The following is a 22835-nucleotide window of genomic DNA, read 5'->3' on the forward strand; positions in this document are numbered from 1 at the left end:
GGCAAGCTTCACCAGGAAGATGTATATGCTCTGAATCAGTGTCCAATATATGGTGTGTTTTCTCCCATCACCAGGATTCACAGGTCCAGGAGTCAAGGGGTAGAAACGGGAGAGGTACCACTCACTGCCACTTCTAGTGACCCACCAGCAAGATTTGTGCTTCCTGTTCCTGTGACTTTATGCTCTGGGGGCTAAAGGTCTTAGTTCCAAAGGGAACAATGTTTCCAACAGGACGGACACAGTGATCCCACTGAACTGAAAGTTAAAATGCCACCGAGACACTCTGGGCTCTTCACATCGCTGCATCTACCAGTGAAAAAGGGAGTTCCTGTTCTGGCTGGGAGGATTGATCCATACTTCCAAGGGGAAGTTGTATTGAGACTCCAACAATGGAGGTAAGGAAGAGTGTGTCGGGACTACAAGAAACACCTTAGTGGTTGTCCCTTAGCATCGCTATGCCCTGTGATTAAAGCCAACAGAAAATTGCAACAACCCAATTCAGGCAGAACTAATGTCTCAGATCCTTCAGGAATGAAGGTTTGGGTAACCTTAGCAGGTAAAGAACCAACCACGACCAGGCGAGATGCTTGCTGAGGGCAAAGGGAATGCAGGTAGGATAGCAGAAGGTGCTAGTTACAAATACCAGCTGTGACCATGTGACCAGTTACAGAAAAAAAAGCACTGTAATTGTCATGAGTATTTCTTCCTTATCTTTTAATGATTATTCATAATTGTATGTGTGTGCGAATCTTGGTTTTCTTCCCCCTTTTATCCCATTATCATGTGTCATAAGATATACTGACTTTATATCATAGTATTTAAGCGTTGTTGCTTTACATCACAGTATTTAAATTATAGCATATCAAGGACTTTGTAGCCTCTTTTGGGGAAAGGGTTAGTGCATTTTTACCCACGATAGTTGTCACCTCATGTCAGGTGGACGTATGACCTGGTTATTGTCTTTATTTAGACATTAAGTATAATTTAAAGAGACATATATGGATGCCAGATTAACAAGGTATAGATTTGTGATGGTTAATTTTATGTGACAACTTGACTAGGCTAAAGTATCCAGATATTTGGTTAAACATTCTAGATGTTTCTACAAAGGTATTTTAAAGATGAGATTAGTATCTAAATCAGTAGACTTTGAGTAAAGCAGATGACCCCCCCATAATGTGGGTGGGCCTCATCTAATCAGGTGAAGGTCTTAATTAAAAAAAAAAAGAAGATCCATCTCCCTCTAAGGCTTGCAGACTGCCTGCAGACTTGAATTGCAACTCTTCCCTGGGTTTCTAGCCTGTGGCCTATCCTGAAGATTTTGGCCTTGCACCGCCACAATCTGGTGAGTCAATCCCTTAAAAAACATCTCAACCTCTCACTCAGTCCCACTCAATCTCTCCCTCCCTCTACCCACCCTATTGGTTCTATTTCTCTGGAGAACCCTAATATGCAATCTTTTCTAAAATCCTGCATTTGTACTTTGAATTCTTGGGTGACAGGAACCTTTTAAAACTAAAGATATCTTTAGTGAAAGAAACAATCACTGACTCCTTACCGCAGATTGAAACAAATCAACTTTAAAAAGTGTTCTAGTGAAAGGCAATTGAGCAGAGAGTTAGTTACGGCAAAGCAACGCCCAGCACTTGTGATCACATTTCCTGAAAATACTCAGTTCTAGGTTATGTTAATTACAGGTGCTGTAGTCTCACCTTAGGGTGCGGAAGACTAGTTTTGGGCCTAGACCCTTGAAACCACAATACCTAACATTTAAAGAAACTCTAAGTATGTGGTATCCATGTCATGTGCTTTTAATTAGGTCAGACAAGGTCTTTAGTTAAGATCTTACACTGATTGACCTAAACCTGATTTTCTTTGGTGTCTGCCAAACTGCAATAAAAAGGACACAGCTGGTGACTGAGAAAAGTTGCCTATAAAAGAATGCAATTATTTTGACATTTGTGATTATTTCTACCATGCACTGACCAATGGAACAGGCTGGCAGAGAGAGATTGGGCTTAGAGAGACCCAAGGTCACATCAACCATCACGTGTGGAGTGATTTTCTAACCTGCCTTCCTATGGCAGCTTTCTCAAAGGTCACAGCTATGCTTTAATGAACTCTCCTGTCCTTGCACCAAACAGAGCAATAAGCAGGAGGGACTCATTTCTAACTGATAAAAAAATTGTGCTCTTTGAGATAATGCAATAGAATTAGCTTGTCTGGGCTCCAGATCCTCTGCAGAGACTTGGCTTCTTGGACAAGAGGGAAGAAAACGATTTCACATTTCCCACCCATCTCGCCCCACCCCACCATGGCCCTGAGCACACCAATGCCATGATCTTCAAACTGTCCTTAGTGCTTTCCGTGTCAGGGCTCTGTCCAGAACCCTCTGTGGCACTCTTGTTTCTGCTTGTGAGCGTCCTGGGCAGCCGTTCTTGATAATCTGGACGCAAGTCTTCCCTCATGTCTGAGACCACCTCTGATTGCCCTGGTCCTCTGTGCTGTGTGTCCTCTCTGAACACCTGCTTCATTGAATGTCGCTATTGCACATACTGCAGTTATTATTAATAACAGCAGCAGCAATAACGACAGCCACCATTTATCAAGTACTTAATAAGAACCAGCCTCTGTTCCAAGAGCTTGACATGAAGCAAAATTCTTAAAGCAACCATATGTACTAACACTTGCCTGTAAGAACTAAGGTTTAGAAAGTAACTTTTCCAAGGTCATAGCTAGTAGGATGTGGAAAAATAATTAAAATCCAGGTCTATTGGACTCCATAGGAGCCACATCCTGTCTCAATTTGAGTGTATGCACTTTGAAGGCTGAGTACATGTCTATACCTTTGCTCTGTACCTTCAGAGCTGGGCTGAGCATTCAGGTAGTGTTTGCTGATGGTTACATAAAGGGGCTGAAAGTTCAGCACATGAAGAAACAGCAGGTGGAGAAAGCAGGTAGAGAGGTGAAGGAGGAGGGTTGTGTTCTAAATTGTATATGAAATGCCACTTAGGGAGTTACAGCTTATTAATCATAAAGCATGAAATACTATATAATGACTCAATGTGCGTGTACACATCGTGTAATGATTTAGACTGAGCACGCTACATTTAATGAAATTGGCATAAGAATTTAATGCCAAAAAATAGAATTCTGCACACAGATAACACACCTACATTCCATGTACATCTAGACCTTATAGACGTCTAATGATTATTTGTGAATAAAGTGAGATATCATCTTTTATGTTACATACCTTCTGGGATACATTGTCCAAGAACAAATTTATACCCTTTGCAGCACTTTTTCCTAAGAGGCAAACAAACAAAAAACATTTTAAATGTGGTGTTAAGTTAAAAATAAAATTCTTTTCAGTTATTATTTTTGAATGAAATGATTTGTGCTTAGGAAAAACTAAGGCATAAAGCAAAGTAGGGGTGGAGTATTTTTAAGACAATTTGAGATTAAAAGGAAAAATATTATCAACAATACATGACTATATATCCTCAAACATCAGGATATCCTTTCTGCCACATAATATAGGAAATCCCTTTGAATCCTATGAAGCAAATTAACTAACTCTGAGACTTCAAAATACTAAGTAATTAAAGGACTATAGAATATGAATAAGACAAGGGCATTTAAGGCTGGCCGGGCCTCTCAATCCATAGGCCAAGAAGTGACATGACTTATTAATTATAACAACTATAATATAATAACTATATACATATAACTATAATAATGGGCTAATTATAATGTAATGATTGCTAATTATAATGATAATTAGGTAGCCAACTATTATCAAGACTGGGACCCAAGCATTCTGATTCCCATTTGAGTGATTTTTTTAAATACGTATATCATATAAGGGATTGAAAGGTACCTAAATGATCTGAATTTAAAAAACAGTAAATAGGCAATTTCTAACATAAATATTCAAGATTCCACCTGAGGTAGAGAAATGGTGCCATCAGTTCAAAATTCAAATCTCCACTGGCGGGATTACACCTGGTGTCAGGGTCTTAACTCCTAACAGACTGAGCTTCCTGCAGATATCAACTATACACTCCAGACAAAACAGAAGAGAAGAGCTACTTGAAGGCTCCAGAGAGGGACTAAAAGCAGGCAGATCTGGGAGAAGAGCTGAAATTTTGAACAAGGGACTGATACAGAGTAAGTTTTCTGCTCTTAGGGCTTTAGCCAGAAAGCAGATCACAATAGCCATGTGTTGTGGGGAAGCTAAAACTGTGATAGAAATATCAGTATTTTTTTTGGCCTGAGCAGAGGACAAAGACTGGGCAACCCTGACCATGAGAAATTGAGGGGGAAATCTGGAAAGGGAGGAGTAGGCCTAAAGCACCTAGCTAAGGCCAAAAGGGGTTGGAGTGGGGCTTGAGCTGCCCCTGTCACAGGGCAGAGTTTTCACTTTTAGTCTAACCAAATTAACTGCCTGTTAGAAAGAAAACATCCCCACTCTGAATGAATACGGCGGGATGCAGGGTTCTCCACAACATAACATACACAAATGCAACCTGCTCTCAAGAAAGAAGATAACCAATGGTCACATTCCAAGATAACCCACATGCTGGAATTTTCAGACTTTAAAGTAGCTACTTAACTATGTTCAATGACATAAAGGAAAATACACCTGTAATGAATTAAACAGGAAATCTCAGTGGAGAAATTATTAAAAGAACAAAATGGAAATTCTAGAACTAAAAGATATACCTAAAAATTTTAAAAACCTGCTGGACATATCTAACAGAAGAATGGAGAGAGGATGAGGAGAGTGCAGGAAAGAACTGGTGAATTTGAAAATACATCAGTGGAAATTATCCAATCTGAAGAAGAGGGATAAAAAAAGAGAAAATGAACAAAGACTCAGGGACTTGTGGGCCATTATCAAAGGTCTAGGTAGGGTATTGGGAGTTTCAGAAGGAGAGGAGAGGATGGAGTAGAAAAATATATTTGAAGAAACGGTGTCTCAAAACTTCCCCAATTTAGTGTAAGATACAAATTTACTGATTAAAGAAGTGTAGCAAACCCCAAACAGGTTAAATGCCCACATGGACAAAATGCCTAGAGACATCATGGTCACACTGTTGAAAACTAAAGATAAAATCCTGTAAGCAGAGAAAAATTACACATTATATACGGGGAAAGGATGATTTTAATGACCAGGGACTTCTCATCGAAAGACTACAGTAACCAGAAGATAGTGGTATGACATCTTTTAAGCGCTAAGAAAGCAAACTCATTCAACTCAAAAGCCTATATCCAGCAAAAACATCCTTCAAGAATGAAGGTAAAATAAAAACATTTCAAATAAAAGAAAACTAAGAATTCATCTCCAGCAGACCTGTACTATACAAAACATGCTAAAGGTAGTTCTTAGGGTCAAAGGGAAATGACACGAGAGGGAAACATGAATCTTTAGGAAGGAACGAATGATAAATATCTTGTCACATACAAAAGACTTTTTTTTCCTCTTAATTTTTTTAAAGCAAAAATGATAGCATTGTCTCGCAAGGTTTACAATGCACATAGATGCAGTAAATCTGACAACTGTAGGGAAGAATGGCAGAGGGGTAAATGGACTTACATGGTTACAAAGTTTCTACGTGTTATGTAAAACAGTACAATACTGACATTTCCACTGGAGGTAACACTCCTTCTGTCTCTCCATGTCTCCTGCTTCAGTTTATTGCTTTTCCCTTTTCTCCCAGCTGGATTCCCTATGAACTTCCCTTCACCACTTTCAAATCATACACGCAAGGCCTAGAATTAACTAGGGTTTAGCGAATCTGAGAATTTCAAGGATATACCCCAAGATATTTTGGAAAAAAAAATCGGATTCAAGGTTATTCCTATTGAAACATCCTTTTCTTTTGTTTTGGGGCATGCTCTCTAGGAAGAAGAGAAACTCAGTTAAACACAGTCTACCAGCTGGAAACTGCACATCACCTGCTGCCTGTCACATCACCCGTGGGAACACACCCTTTGTATGTTGTACCAGAGAAAGGCACTCAAGCCACTGATTTGGGAAATTAGGCATTATCTGTGACCATCAAATGGTCAGAACCCTCAACCAGGTTAGATAAGGCCTTCTAAGAATTTTGATGCACTTAAATTTATATTTTCCATCACAGTTTCATAAAACATAACTTACCACTCTCATTTTCTACTCTTTCAAATTAGTATAATCTGAATAAATTACAGGTTGAGTATCTCTTACCCAAAATGCTTGGGACCAGAAGTGTTTCAGATTCTTTTTTTTTTCAGTTTGCAATATGTGAAGAATACTTACCAGTTGACCATCCCTTAATCCAAAAACCTAAAATCTGAAATATTCCAATGAGCATTTCCTTTAAAAATGCTTTGGATTTTTGGATTAGGATGTTCAATTTATATTGGTCAAATCAGTTTGTGTGCCTGGTCTGCTAGGTGAATTACCATTCTTAGAAGAAATTTTAAGTAAACACTTCCCAAAACAAAATTTATAAAAACTTTATTAAATCCATAATTCATAAGTTTTATGTAAAATCTATTTAAAAATTCATAAAATTTATAAAAATCAGATTTGGTAAGAGAAAATTCTGAAGCCCTGTTGGGTACAGCAAAGCCATTTCATTCCTCCTGCTGCAACATGTATCATGGGCAGCTCAGCTGTAAGTAGATATCTTACTGCAAAAGCAAGGAAGTGGACATTACAAAAATAAATAAATAAATAAATAAATAAAAATAAAAAAAACCAAACCAACCAGTGGCATTTGTGATGCTCCTGAAACAGACTTGAGTGAAATAGCTAAGGTTTCCCGCTCCCTCATTATTTTCTGCCTGCACTTGGCCTCCTAATATAGATTAATTTGACAGCATATTTTATGTTAGTAGGAAATGATCTATCCATCCATCCACTTTACTAAACAGATGATGTGTGGCAATGCCCAGAGTTTTCTTATTAGACATAATTTCCCAACATCTACAACTAAATTATAATTTGAGATGCCAAGAAAAGCCCATGGGGATATAAATTGATGATGACTGTTTTTAACAGAGGTACAGGATTTATCTTTACATTCCATGAAACTTAAACTCTGCCTAGTTTTCCATGGTTTAAAAAAGTCCAAGCTCCTAACAACAAGAAAACTGGCTTAGTAAGAGTATTAATTAAAATGTTGTGGTTATTACTTACTGTATTACTTGAGGCTGTCCTACAGAATGCTATAAGAGGAAGAGCATTACATTGTATGATTTGAAACAAGTGATTCATGAGAAAGTCGGATACAGGGGGGAAAACATGTGTTTTTGATACTCAAGTCTACCACCGCATTTAAACACATGGTTTTATTTGTTTCTATTTAAATGCTGCAGCTAAGGTATAATCTGAGCTGTTCAATGGCATTTTAAAGTTCACGCAAATGAATACGATCGTTACAATCTCTCTTGCCACGTTGAAGACATTAAACTTGGGCACTTTGACCTTTTTGAACATTTCAAGGGCTTAGGACTAGCCACGCGGTAGAGCCAGAAGCAACCTGTTATTTGCCTTTTTATGAAATTAAATGATAATGAAGTGATTTGAGATGCTTTCAAAAGGCTATGGAATGCTGTCAAGAGAAGATTTGAGTTTCAGAATGGGCATGCCTCATTTAAATACCTGCTTAGCTAAGAATTAATTTCCCCTTTGGGTTTTTTCTTAATTGTATAACTGACCCCAGCTTTCTGCTCAAGAGAAGGAGTTTGAGACTCCAGTGCATTGTTCTGTCTTCCCCAGAGTCCCTGGGAATACATTATTTTGCATGTTAAATACCCATCAATCATAAATCACCATTTAAAATAAATAATGAAATACTCCAAAGTATAAAAAACAAACACTGGCTGCACATGTTATATCATTTCAAAGATTGCTGACAATGTAATTTATGTACAATGAAGTTGAGGCAGCCAAAGTGAAATCTTCTTGTTCTGCAAGCACGGGCACTTGTTAGACCTAACTACAAATACTGCTGTGTGGTTTTTATCTTTAAGAAAAACAAACTAAGATGAGAAAAGCCCATGTGGGTTCTGGGGAGGCCATCATTCTTAATACACTTCACGTGTCGTAGCTTGGTTTTTCCAGATACAAATGCTTTTCTCATTTCTTGGCAAAAGGAAGTGGTGATTAGATGGTTGTTACTTAGAAAGGGTGACATCTGGTAATCAAGAAAGCCTGTGGAGGTCCTCCCTTGGGTGCCCTGGAATATCAAAGCACATTTAAAAAATCATAAATAAAAATGGGACGGTGCAGCCAGAAACACACCCCACCAGCCAGGTGTGTGTGAGAGCTTATGGAAGGAAAAAACTACATCAGGAAAATGAAGATAACAGAGATAGCATCAGACTGTCTGCTGATGGTTATATTAGAGTCTAGAAAAGAAATTTTTTAAACTGCCAACAGAGTTAGAGAACTAGAAAGGATCTTGAAATGTCAAATGAATTAGGAGACAAATATTTAAATACTTGCTGCAATGCAAGAGCAAATTTTCCTAAGATTTACTTAGGGTTTCCCTTGCATAGCTGCCTATTCATGTACCAATGATATTAGATTTTTTTTTTTTAAATGAAAGAGGATTGTATTTTTTAGAATATTTTAGAGTTGTTGGTGTTATGTGTAGTGGATGGAGCACTGGCTTTGGGGCCCAGCAAATCTGGTTGACAATTTTGGCTGTGACATTTAAAGAGCCAGGGATATGACCTGTGACTCTCCTTCAGCTTGCTGAGTTTCAGATTCCTTGTGGATACAACATGAATAAATAATACCTGCCTTAAAGAAGTATAGCCTGGATTACAGATAATATAATAAAGGTGCCCAGCACAGGGCCTGGTTCAGGGGCGGAATAGTGTTCTATCTGCAGCTTTCTGAACATAGCAAGAAAACTCATCTTTCTTCCAGTTCCTACTCAATGGCAGACTTCTCTCTTCTTCTAAAAACACAATGGCAGGGAGAAGGAAAGGGAGGGGGAGAAACTTCTGATTTCAAGATGATGGAAAAGTACTTTTATCCCTTTCTTCTTTTACAGGTTAACTGCAAGTAATGAAAACAAGAAATAAAAATGCAAACCCCACACTCCATGGATTTAGGAGACTTCTCTGACCCTGAACCACCATATATAAACACGGCAAGTGGATGGAAGGATGGGGAGTGTCTCTAAGGAGCGGAGTAACTTCAACCCTAAGCGCCTCTAGAGGAGGTTACTGGGGAGAAGCAAGTCAGCCCCCACCGACAGAACCTCAGCAAGGCTTAGAAACTGGAGGCTCCAGCTATCGAGGAAAGTGGAGGCCCAAAGACAGCAGGATGATCTGGAAGTCTGGTGGGAAACAGGCAGCCCACACCCTTTGCCCACTTATGCAAGAAAGAAGAGTTATATTCTTTTGAAAAGCTGTACCCAAGAAGTTGAAGACTCTGGGGCACCAAGCCAGAGAACTGAGTGGAACCTGCCCACCAGTAGACAATCCCAGGCAGGTGCATAGATTTTCCAAATGTCTTTAAAGGGTCCCTTCAATTTAATGTTTCATTCCAGACAGCGAACCCCTTCTGATGACAGCTCCTCAAGGCAAACTAGACGGTGGCTTCCTCACGTCTTCAACTACTCAGTCCTAAATGAAGACATACGAGGCTTAAAAGCTGGAAAACCCAACTTGCATAACTTATTTTCCTCATTCCAAGCCTACTGAGGCATGCCCGAGAAGGCAGTCCGTGAGAAACTGTTTCCAGGAAACACACCGAAGATGATGGCCCCTCAGGGCTGACTTAAAGGGCTGAGGCTTTAAAAGCGGTCCTGAATTTCTTCATAAAGTTCTTTAGAGACTCATTCCTCTCTTCCTTCTTCCCTTGCTGAAATCTTTATTGAGCTTTGCCTGACTTTGTGAGAGCTACTAGAATTCCTTTTACGATAGATGCCCTGAGAACAGAACTGAATAACTGAATAAAATGACTCACCTCCCATCTGGCTGTGCTTGGTTCCAGCCTTTCAGCCATAAAGAGTGCCCCTTCCAGGCTAACCTAACAGTATCATGTTTGCTGCAGCAGCCATTAAGAGTACACCAAAAACAAAACAAAACCCCCTAAACCTACCAATAAGTTATTGATTCACATGTAAGCTTGTTATGACCAAATCTCAGTGACAATATGAAGAGAATCATAAGGAACACGTTAGGTGTAACTTGCCAGTGTTCATACATTACTGGTGGTCGAGATCAAAGGAGGAAAATGGCATAGCAGTATCTCGAAAAATTAAACAGAATTACCCTATGATCCAGTAACGCCACTACTAGATATGTATGCAAAAGAATTGAGAGCAAGGACTCAAACAGGTATTTGTACACCAGTGTTCATAGCAGCATTATTCAAAATAGCCAAAAGGTAGAAATAACCCAAATGTCCATCAGTGGACAAATGGGTAAACAAAATGTGGATATACGTACAACGGAATATACAGTTCAGCCTTAAAAAGGGAATTCTGATGCATGCTACAACCTGGCTATGCCTTGATGACACTATGCTCAGTGAAATGAGCCAGACACAAAAGGGCAGGTACTGTATGATTCCGCTTATATGCTGCATCTAGAGCAGCCGAAGTCACAGAAACAGAAAGTAGAATGCTGGCTGTCAGGGACTAGAGGGAGGGAGGGAGGAAATAGGAAGATATTGTGTAACAGGTACAGAGTTTCAGTTTGGGAAGATGAAAAAGTTCTGGAGATAGATGGTGGTGATTGTTGCAGAACAATGTGAATGTACTTAATGCCACTGAATTGTACACGTAATAGTGGTTAAAATGGATACACACACACACACACACATAATCTCCACACATAGAAACCACCACCAAATGAGGAAGCAATGCAGTTGAAGTCATTCCTCTAATCATTAAAACCCTGATCATGGTATTACCTGGGTTTTAGCTGTTCAGATTACAGGAAAAAAATTAAAAAGTACGTGTGGAAGGTTATTCTTAGATGGGGTTAAGGTAATAACCAGAAGGTACATATTCCAACAAGGCTGTAAGAGATAATTTCTTCATTGAACAAACAGTTATCATATGCTTACTCAAAAGACAGAATGGCTGGAAGCTGGGGCCCTGGCCCTTAGGGATGTACTTCGAGGTTTGAATCCAGGCTCTGCTACTTTCCAGCTGCGGGCTTTAGATAACTGACACCGAGTCCCTCCTCTAAAACTCAGTTTCCTCAAATGTAGAATGGGAAGGTAACAGTACCCACCCCATGGGCTTGGGGTGAGAGTTAAATGCATAGAGAACTTCCTACAGTAAGTGCTGGCAGACACGAAGTCCAGTGGAAAGTACACTAAGAGATCTGCTTTTGGGCAGTGTGCCCACGTGAAGCCCCCTCCAGGACACTGGTGCCGCAGAGCAGGGAGTCAGGGGACAGACAGCCCCCGCTGCGGCCAGACTCCTGTCAGGTCTGACTTTAAGCAGCAACCTGGAGTGTCAGGTCCTCACTGATAACCACACAGGGACCCGTGTCTCAACCATCTGTGTGTCCACGTCCAGTCCTGCTCACAAGGACGATCTTACCAGCCGTAGAAGTGAAACCCTCTCAGGCTACTGAAGCATTCCCCCTTCTTATGATCACCACGACATCCATCTCAATGATTAAATGCACGCGATCGGGCCTCTGACTGTTTACTGAAAGCAGGCCCAGGAACTCGGAGGCCACGCCAACGCCAGCTCCCGCTGCCAGGCTGAGAACACATGTGGCCGCCTTCGCGTGCTGGTTCTGACGTCCCCTCTCTATCTCCCCAGTGTATCGATGCTTCAGACTCACGGGGTCAAGGTCCTCAGCAGACAGATGGCCAGAGTCCAGAAGGGCTTTGGAAACAAGAACCTTGGGTTGATTAACTTCCTCTTTGCAGCTATGTCACTGCTATACACACCACCTCTCCTCTAAGCCGTTATTCACCTCCTTCCCTTCCCTCCCTCAATGAGTTTTCTACTTCACCAGCTGTCATTACACCCTGTCTGCTTGCTGCCTTTTCCATTTTCCCTACTTCAGATAAGATCAGCTCTGAAATGTAAGGGGAAAAAAAACAAATTGAAAAAGTTAGGTCTGATATTATCTTCATAAAAAGTAAAATTGTATCTATGTGTATACTTATATATACCTAAGTAGTGAGATGTTTGTTTTTACTTTAAAAAAGAAAAGATTAGGTTGAGTATTCACCACTGTGTTGACAAGTTGTTCTCTTTATGTGGGTGAGATAAAAGATGTTCCTCATGTTCCCTGTGTGTTTTCTGATTTTTCTGTAATGAGCATGAATTGATTTTGTAATGAGAGAAAAAGGAAATAACAACAGAATCATTTTTCTCAGGCTTTTGGTACATTTCTAAGGCCAGGCTTGGCAATGGCTTCAAAAACTTCTGGTTTTGAAAACAGTTAAGGAGTCATGTTCATGGCTGTTTAAGCATGACTGCACGCCGTCATGGCTGCACACCCATCACAACTCACTCAGCCAACCTAGACACTGCGGATTTTCATTTTGGACAAAGTCGTCATTGTGACCAACTGGGTTTCAACCAAACTGCTTTTGACCAAGTCACCTGGAACCAATACATGGTAATCATTAAGAAATTGCTTTAGGAAACTGTGGTATCATTTACTAGGATGTTCATCATTCTTATTTTTTTCGCCTCAAGTAACTGGATAGAGGTTTGCTTCAGATAAGGATTTAATAGGACAATTTCCCCCATTTGTAAATCATGTTTAAACCAACAAATCTCTGCTCACTTATTCCCACAGCTGCTAATTTTCGGAAGCATGAATAGCTGTGATTCTTACTCTGGGTCACTGTCCAGAGACAGCGTGTGGAGAAATGGAGACTGTTCCCTGGCAGCGAATATGGTTCACTGTATGCAACACTGTTGGACAGAGTGCCCAAGGTCCTAGGCATTTATTTATTTTGATTCTGTCCTTGACTCTCTAAGCATTCTGGAAATACTTCAATGGTTATTAGTAATGCTACAATAGCACTGATTGAGCAAATCATATCTTGAAGCATTGCATTGCACATGATAAACCAACCAATGGAACAGAAGTCATCCCCCATGGTCACCAAGCATTCCTGAGAGTTTCTTGGCTGCTCCTCTGTGGCCCTGTCCTCCCACTTGTGGGTTTTCTCTGCAGTTCAGCGTTGTTTCTTCACTCCTCTCCCCTCTTCAAAGGACAGATCCATTTTCAGGATTTCAACTCTCACCTTTCTGCTCATGACGTCTCAATCGCAAACATGTGGCCACTTTAATTGCCTTCGTTTGCTTGCCTGTATTTTCCAAGTGTTCTGTGATTATCAGGTTATTACTTTTGGAATGAGAAAATGTTATATTTTAAAACTAATAGAAAAAAATTAACTTCTCACTGCCAAGGTAGAACAGAAAAGCATTCTTCTTGGAGCCAGAGCTCTAAGACAAGTAACCCCTCAACTTGTTTTTAAATATTGCCTTCAATTTTTTTTCCTCTGGTAGATGCCCCAAATTACCCAGAGCAGCTGCATTTTCAGGTCACTCGTGTGGCAGAGACAGCTGTTTTCCTGTATCTACTTCCCCCCCCCCTTTTCTTCTATAGTAACAGAAACCAAATTACAGCGGTGGACATAACACCCAGAATAAAGACAACATTTCCCAGCCTCTCCTCCCACCAGGTGGGGTCGGGTGAGTTAGACTGGCCAAGAGGATGTGAGCGGCTGAGATGTGTGCAACTTCCAGGTGGCACTCTGACATGGAAGGGACACGCCTTCCCTTTTCACCTTCCCAGGAGTGGGAGTGTGAAGGTGGTGGTGGTCGGCCGTCTCCAACAATGTGAGGCCCATACCCAGTGACAGGTGGGTCCACGTATAAGGAACCTAAGACCATGACACTGCCCAGTCACCGTACTCACCACTGAGCTAAGGACCCCTGACAGTGCATAACAGAGAAAACTTCCATCTCGGTTAAGCTACTGTTTTTGGTTGTAGTTATGGGAGCCTAATACACATCCAAAGCCAAGATGACGGAAGGACACAAATCCATGGACACAAGGCTACTGAAATGCGAGGTCATCGAACTAAGAGAGGCCCAGAGAAGGTGCAGCCTTTATTTTGCCCCAGTAACAATGGTGACTAGAGTCCCTGGGCCTTATAACATGCTGATCCTGGACATGTAAATGTTTAGAATCTTCCTTGTAAATTATCCACAGCTAAAGGACACTCTGCTCTGGCCGGGCTACAGAACTTCTTTCTACCACACAGCGGGCAGTTCCATTGACACTCGGCCCGTTTTTTCTGCAGTTCACCCTATAAATAAGGCATTTCCAGAGAGATTTTAGACAATTTGTAAATACAATTTGCTGATTCAAATTTTTGCCCGCAGATCAGTCATTTGGGAATTCAATGCGGATGTCTTAGAGAGTTTCACCTGTGATGACCGAGAAGATACAAAGTAGCATCTCCTAGGTTGATTAATCATGACAGACCTCACTTCTCACATGCACAGAATCCTCCGGATAATGAAGTACCACGGGCATCGATTCAGGCCTTACTCACTGGCGGGAAAGCTTCATACACGGAAAGTAGGATTTCTACTTCTAAATCATCCACAGATGAGAGCAGGGATCTTCTATTTGTTTTAAATTCTGAACTTTATAAATAATGACCTAATATCACAGGAAAAATTTCCATTCATTAGTTAAAAACTTAAGGTATTAAGTTTGACATAATTGAACACTTAACTGAGAGCTTACCATATGCCAAGATAAGCATTTTCTATAGATTACTTAAAAAAAAAAAGGTGGTTGTGAGAATTAACAGATAAGAAGATTGAAGTACAGAGTGCTTAAATAACTTGTTCCAATTAGTAGCTAAGCTGGGACGTGAGCCCAGGCTGCCGGGCTCCAGAAGCCACCTCTTCTCTGAACTGAGGGTCACAGGAGACACAGATGAGTAAGATTTGCAATCAGTCCTCAGAGACAATCAATGTAGGAGAAACAGATACGCCCGTCTAGGGATAACATGAGACAGAGCCACAAAAGCATCGTAGCAGAAGTACAGTGTGTTCTCCCAGCACAGCGGGAAGAGGACTAATATGATTTCAGGAGCCAGAGAAATATATAGCCCACTATAGTTGCCCCTGCCCCAGCAAGATGTATCAAGCCCCATGTAAGGGGCACCCATCCTCACTCACCATTTTCTGCCTCATGGGATTGAAGAAAATCCAACTTTATTTGGAGTAAATACTACACATTCTGTTGTCTAAAATGGGAAACTCAGGCAGTCCAGGAGAACCGTCCAAGATTCACAGTCCAGGGGCTGCTTGGCAACTTGGACACCCTTCCAGGCTAAGAAGCCATCCTAGGACATTGATTGTGTAGCCCTGGTAAGCAGTGACATAGGCCTCTATGTATAGGAGGCCCGACTGAATCAAAACCATTAACAAATACAAAATGTGGAGACACTGCATGGAATTGTGGTTACAGGTAACTGTTTTAAAGACAAGCAGACGTGAGTTTAGGACTTGATTCTACCACTTGTTTAATGAATTCATGTTATTAATAATTATATATATAAGCTTACATCACACAGTGTTTTCTCCTGCAAAATGGAACATTGGTATGTACTTTGTAGAGGTATCTGAACATCAAATGAGATAAAGTTCCTAGTATAATACATGCTCTACAGTCCCTGTCCAATAACAGGGAGTAATAATAGCAACAATAGGATATTATTGTTTATTCTTCTGTCTTCCCTCAGTATAAAGCATATGTTAAGTGACTGTTTTAACAGTTACGATGAAGCGCTGGGACATACTGGAGCGCTCAAGACTAAACAGTGCATTAACTCACACTGAATCAACAGATGACAACTGAACGCTGACCCTGGGCAAGACACTAATGGAAGCCTTGGGGACATCTGTTATTACTGAGAACACAGGACAGAAGAAGTGTTTAACAACACTGCGACCTTTAAAAATAACAAAAAAACCAAGACACCAAAAAGCACCCAGTCTACCAACAATTGCCAAAGGATAGAGAATTCTTTCTGGAGTGTGATTTAGATGTCACAGGATAAGGCCACGCAGGGCAGAGATAGGGCACACAGCAAAGAATGAAGACGTGATAGTTACCTTGGCCTAAGGACACAGCACCACTGGATATTTCTGTCACATCGGGGTAGACGGAAGTCAGTGCCTTATTAACTAGACCCTCTAGTTACCCAGACATCCCTTGCACCAGAGAGGTTAGTCACTGTGCCTATGGTCCACCAGCCCTTTCTAAGGAAAGCTGCCCAGCTTGTGGTCCCTCGTGATTGGGTAGCTTGGAAGGTCTGACTTTGCACCACGAGGCCACGCCCCAGGACAAATCAAATGGCTGGACCAGTCGCACACTCTGTCCAGGGCTCTACACTACCAAAGGCCAAGAGAATAGGCGAGTCAGCCTCGGCAGTAGCAAAGCTGGGGCTCCAGCAGTTGAGAAAAGGTCTGGAAAGACCAGAACGACCTGATGCCCCAAGTGAGGGCAGCAAACTGCATGCTGGCACTGGTGAGGTCCCCAAGAGGAAAGAGACTGTGAGGAAGAGGAGCAGCAGCCACTCCCAGCACCGCCTCACTCTCTGACAGCATCTCAGCTCTAACCCCAGGCACCCTAATCGCCACTCCCTTTACTCTGGACTCACTTGGCATTTCTGTTCTTTGCAACCAGGGTCCCCCACTACCCCGAGTTATCCTAGCAATATTTAAAAGATCGGATTTTTGGAAATAATAGCATAAAGGGCTTTTGATTTGGGTGTTAATCACAGGTAGGGTATCCATCAGGGCTGTGTGTTTTATCAAAAGCTCAAATTTCTTTTTCATGGACAGAGGTCATTCACAGATGGTTCAAATGTAAATGTTTTTATTACCCTGTAGATACAGCCCTTATCATATTGAGACTTGGATTCTATCAGTAACAGTTGAATATCTAGGTGTTTTATGGCATTTGTGAATTATTTACTGGTAAGCTTTAAAAAAAAAAGAATTGGAGCTTGAGTTTAAACAAAAAACCATCTGTAGCAAGCAAAGCAAGCAAAAAATTAAGAAAATATTTTCATAAACATGAGCTTGCCTTAAATAACATGGAAGTTCTAGAGTCCTGGGCAACTTTAGCACATAACTCATTCTTAGTGTCTTGTAGTTTTTTTGTCTTCCATTTGGCTTTTTCTGGGGTCTGCTCCCAGCCCGCCCCAAGAAAATCCTTCTGTGGGTTCCATCAGAGAGAAGTGATAAGATTGATAAATAGATGCATTTCTGTTCATGCAGTTGACCATTCCTTTCTGTTATATTATTAACTGACTTACCTCCTCCAGATCTTTGAAATGCTTTCTAATCTGGTCTCCTGATAAACCCCAAGCCCAAGTGGCTCTTGGAATTTGGAGACAACAGTTTTTCTTCCCTACCCCAACTATGGCATTTAAGATAAAGAGCAAATAAGTGCCATGTGACTAAATGATGTATGTAACCTTGAGAACTTGCCGTAGTGATTTCACAGCACTGTGTACTCATGCATCCTAAGCACTGCTAGAAAAGTCTAGTGACAAAAGAATCTCTTCATTTAATTCTAGGGAAGAGTCAAGTGAGAGGCCACAAGGAGGAATGGACACGACAAGAAGATACCACTATTTTAGGCATTGACAACAAAAAGAATAGCTTTAAACTAAGAGGAGTCATTTCTTGATGGGAATCCCAGATATTGTGGTGGGAGTGACTCTTCTGTGGTGGGGGGTGCTTTCAGAAGTCGAATGAATGTCCTCTGGTAAGCACTGTCTTCCCCAGGCAGACTGAGAAGATTGGGGGATCATCCTAGGGCCTGAGCATGTTTGCATATGGTGGACGGAGTCCAAGTGTGGGCAAGAAGGTCCTTCTACAGGAGCCACAGTTGCTATAGCAACTTCCCTCTTGGGCTACTATCTTCCCAGAGATTGGCGCTCAGGGGACTTTGGAGACCATGGAGAAGGCTGTCAGGGGTATACATAATGGAATCAGGGCCACTTCTTCTAAACGGTCCAGTTCTACAACATAGGGCTCAGCCCTCCAGCAGGGCTGCCTCAGTCAAGACCAAGTCCCCAGGGAATGTAGCCAGGCTGTCCCGAGGACCACTGAGACCACATGCAGGTCCAAAGATACCCCATCAGTGCTGGCCAGAGGATGGTCCTCCCCGGAGATTGTGCTGATGGGCCATACGCTGACCACCAGACACAGAGCAGAATGCCTTCCCACAGATCCCGGGAGACTAGTCTCCCTCCTTGTGACTCAGCTCTGGGAGAGCAATGTCAACAAAACCCCCCACCACCCTTTCTGTAATCACACTGTCACCGAGAAGAAGGCTGTCACAGCAATGGGAACAAGGTCCTGGGGCTCGCTGGCATCTTTCTGCTGGAGTGGGTGCTGACTCTGGCTGGGCACCGTGTCCTGGATGTCCTCCTAGGAGACACCTCCCAGCAGGGCAGGCCCAGAGACAACAGCTGGCTTCAGCCAGAACCACCAGTGACATCCCCTGAAGTCGCCATCCCACTTTCCTAATGAGGCGGCTCTGCCCAGACCCACAGCTGATACAGCCTGGATGTCAGGCAGGGAGGGCCTTTCCCTGGAAGGGCTGCAGTGGTGGGAACAGCACAGCAGCAGCAGCAGCATTTACCGCTCCCTTCCTGCGCACCTGACCTTGCACCATCGTGCCCGTCTGCAGGAAGCAGCCAAGGGGAAATTACATACCCAGGTCCTGCCTGCTCCTCTTCCACAGAGGGCGTTCCTCCTGCTGGCAGGTCCATCTTGCTCGTGACAGTTGAAGATGTGGAAAAGGTGGGGAAGGGATTTGCTACAGGCGGTCTCCCGGAGCTGAGTCACAGACGAGAAATTGCCACCTTATATGGAATTTCACTGAATCCTCGCAACCACCAACACGCAGGTTCTGTGATTACTCCCATTTACAGGGGAAGAAACAGAGTGTCAGACAGTTTAAGAATCTTGCCCAAGGTCATATGGTGAAGGAGGGCGAGACCGAGGATTTCAATCCCCGGAGTATGAAGCAGTGTCTGGCTCAGACAGCCACTCCGTGGAGAGATCTGAAGGAGAAGAAATGCCGGTGTGGACACGGTGATGCCATCCTCAGCACAGCCCGAGTCTGCGGCACAAGCGCCAGGGCTGCTGAGCTGGGCATCAAGGTGACGGTGCTTCCAGGGACCCTGTGCTGGGGCGGCTCCCTCCTCCCCTGGGGACAGCACACCTCCTTTCACCCCCAAAGCTGCAGAGGAGGCCTGTGCTTACTGACCTGGAAAGAAAAGTGGATAAAGCCGGTTCATCCTTTCTGAGATACAGGCCAGGATCACGGGCAGTAACAAAACTGAGTGAGTCACCACGCTGAGAATGAGAGGTGAACTGCTATAAAAACCTGATGAGCTGTGTGTGGAAAGGAAAATCCTCAAGTCCTCACCTGTTGAACTCAAGTGGGAATGGTCCTCCCCTGCCTGACTGCAAACACACCCAGCCTACTCTGCCGGCTTGAGCTCAGCTTCCTCCTCCTCCAGGAAGCCTTCCTCGATCTCCTATCCACCAAGAAGGGAGCTCCACTGCCTCTGAACATCCACGTTTTCACTCTCTGTGCCAGTCTCAGGATATTTAGGAAAAACAAAATCAGTGATTCTCAGTCCCAGCTGCGTACTAGAATCCACTAGAGAAACACCTGAATAGTCAATGAAAAAATACTTATGCCTAGGCCCAACCACAGAACAATTAAATCTCTGGGACTGGAACCAGGACTCAGCATTGTAAATAGTTAGCTCAGATTGAGAATCTCGGCTATCATGCCTTGGAAATCGAGCGCGCCGCCCTTTTCTCCCGCCCTGCTGGGCTGCTCGAGGGCAAGGCCCGGCCGTGAGTGGTGCCCCCTTTAGCCCCAAGCCCAGCATTGCACAGACAGAGCTCGAATGTTTGCAGAGCAACTGCACCCTGGCCCTAAAGTCTAAATGATCTCCTGGTGGCATATGGGAGCATATTTTGCTTTTTATGTGAGGTAGGAGTCCTACGTGTCCTCCCCTGTTTTGGGCAACCCAAGAACATGACTTCCAAAGAAAATAATCCCTCCTCCCTCATTGAACATCCCAAGGGAAGAACAGGCTGTGTTGTTGGTTATCTCCTGCTTTCAATTAAGCCGGCTTCAGCCAGATTCCTTTCTGTGTCTCTAAGGCCCGGGCCTTATAAATGGCACACTTTCAATTATTTATCTAAACAAAGGTGAGCCAGAGGGCAGCACTAAACACTCGCCTGGTGAACTTGAGCCCAACCCTGAGCCCTTGGAATTCTTAAGCTTATATGACTTGGCTTTGTGGATCCAATTTCCTCAAAGAAAAAAAAAAAGAAAAGAAAAGAAAAGAAAAAGGTGGCGGGGAGGGCATATCAGATACAAAGCCATAAATTCCATTTCAGAAACGAAAGGCACGCCAGAGTGGAGCTGTAAGAACGCCGTGCTTGCTGGCTGGTGGCGATGCTGTTGCTAGGCTGCCCAAATCAAACAGTCCCCACTCCCTGGCGAGGAGACAGAGCCACTGAATTCCTTCCAGCTTTATGCTGTCTCTCCCATCAAAGGACGCATGCATCCTATGTCGCCAGTGAATAATAGGTCCCCCACAGCAGTCTGTGGACATAGAGGACAGGCTGTCTCTCATGTGCAAGGACAGGCTCCCTGGCTTGTTGTCCGTCAAGTGTTCTAGACTTTATTTCTTCTGTATGGGGATGGGTTTGTGCCTATTCCCTTGAAGGACCAGCCTGTGATATGCATATGACACAGTCTGCTGTGATATGGGGACAGTTGGTGGCCATAGAGTGAGCAGTGAGAACTGTCCATCAGGGAATCAAGTTCACGCTCACACACCATCAAGTGTCATCAGCAGGGAAAGAATATTCTGGGGACAAAGCAGCTGAAGTCAGGATACCTGGTGTAATACCACAGCAGTAACAGCAGCTATTATTTACTGAGTGCACGTTAGGTATCCAACCATCCTTTTCCCATCCTGGTACGAACCAGGCCTGACCCTGCTTAGCTTCCAAGATCAGACAAGATCGGGAGCATTCAGGGTGGTGCAGCCATAGACCCTTCATCCTTCTGAGTGCCCTGAACTGCAGTACCACAGAGAGGCATCAGCCTTACTTTATAGATCAGGAAACAGGCTGAGAGAGATTAAGCAACTTGCCAGGTCACACAAGTGACAGGGTTGAGATTTCTGCCCAGATCTGCCTGACTTGAAAGCCTGGGTCATGCTATTCCACAACCTCTTCAGTCCCAGGATTGACACTCGAAAATGTTTCTTTAATCCACCTCTCTTCTCCCTCCCTGCTACCATCCACCTTAGTTCAGACCTTCAAATTGCTCACCCTCACCAATTTTTAGCTTCTTAATTCATTTTCCTGCCTCTGAACTTGTTCCCTATTCCATCAAGTGCAAATATTTTACAAGATATCTGTTTTATTACCCTATGTAATATCACTTCTTGAATCCCATTGTGTCCAAGGCAAGTCCAAGTCCTTTGCAAAGCACAAGTGGCCCTTTCTCCATCGTTTCCCGCCGTGATCCAGTCACAGCAAGTGTCCACATATTCCGGACAGCCCTCATCCTCACACCTTCCTCTACACCTACTCAACTCAGAATATCCCCCCTGTAAAACATTTCTGGCTCCTCCCTCAGCATGTGTTTGTTTACGTGTTTATCTTTCCACCCAGACTGTGAGCTCCTAGGAGGTGAGAGGCTTGTCTTGTCTTGTCATCTTTGTTATTTCCCCAGGATCCGGCAAAAAGGTAAGTGCTAAACATACGTTGTATCACCATGCACTCACTGATTGAATGAACAAAATCTCAAAGTTAGGAAAAAAATGATCAAAGATCACTGAGTTTTTGACAAGTAAATATACATGCATGAGGGCTTAGTGTAATCAAACTTAACAACTCCCATGCTCTAGTTTACAGATTTTATGTATCTCTGTAATAACCCCGAAGAAATTAGATTTTGAATATTACATTCTAACTATATGCATGTTTTCTTGACATTGTAGTCTAGATTTATTCCACTCAAAAGTGTTTTCTCAGTAAAGGTTTGCCATTATTATTGTTAGTAGTAGTAGTACCTGATCCTAGAATGTCTCCCTTTTTCTTTCGTAGCCCAGATTCATTTTTCTTGATTAATTGAAGACTCTGGTTGACCACTGCTGTCCTCACTTGTTTAAATGAAGAGCTTGTGCCTGGATTAAGTTGACTGGCAAGTTAAATTAGGTGTGCCTTAGAAGCACTGGACAGTAGCATTTTACAGGCCGACTCCATGACAAATGCTCTCAAGTGTTAACCTGCTGGAGTCTGGGATGTTCTCCTGCCTTCTCCATGTGAAATACAACTTATCTAAGCACTCGCCCACACTTCAGAATTTATCACGATTTCCTCTTCCTCTTTGACGCCTTCCCTGGCTGTCTAAGCCACGCAGGCACTGACCTCCTCTTGCTCTCTGTGCCACCCAGACCCTGTCAAGGTTGCAGGAAGCAAATCACAGTGGAGATGATGGCCACGAAAAGCAAAAAACCTGGCCCACCCTCCCTGCTGTACCATGAATGCATCACAGGGCACTCGGAGGTGGATTCACCTCTCTGAGCCTTTGTTTCCTCACTGCAACATGAGGGAGTTAGGCTAGTTGGGTTGGATGGCTTCTAAGCTTCCTTCCACCTCTAAAATTGTATGAAAAATGCTTGACATCTTGATAATATTTGAAAGTTTCCTAATAGAGTGGAAAGAGAAGTGGAAAAGTATAGA

General features: G+C 42.8%; 1 protein-coding gene across 2 annotated transcripts in view; it reads right to left on the reverse strand.

Annotated features, from left to right (window-relative positions):
• Window positions 1–22835, reverse strand: part of CCBE1 (collagen and calcium binding EGF domains 1) — a 181873-nt gene that overhangs the window by 24847 nt on the left and 134191 nt on the right. Inside the window, exons 1-2 of one of the 2 annotated variants that reach the window (XM_045527466.1) lie at window positions 18762–18979; window positions 3257–3309 (exon numbers count right to left, since the gene is read on the reverse strand). In XM_045527466.1, the coding sequence (XP_045383422.1) occupies window positions 3257–3309; window positions 18762–18817 (109 nt within the window). In that variant the 5' untranslated portion in view covers window positions 18818–18979. Of the gene's footprint in view, window positions 1–3256; window positions 3310–18761; window positions 18980–22835 lie in introns of those variants that run through there. The other variant, XM_045527465.1, reaches the window with a different exon arrangement.

Source organism: Lemur catta, chromosome 16 (assembly GCF_020740605.2).
Source record: "Lemur catta isolate mLemCat1 chromosome 16, mLemCat1.pri, whole genome shotgun sequence".
NCBI lineage: Eukaryota > Metazoa > Chordata > Mammalia > Primates > Lemuridae > Lemur > Lemur catta.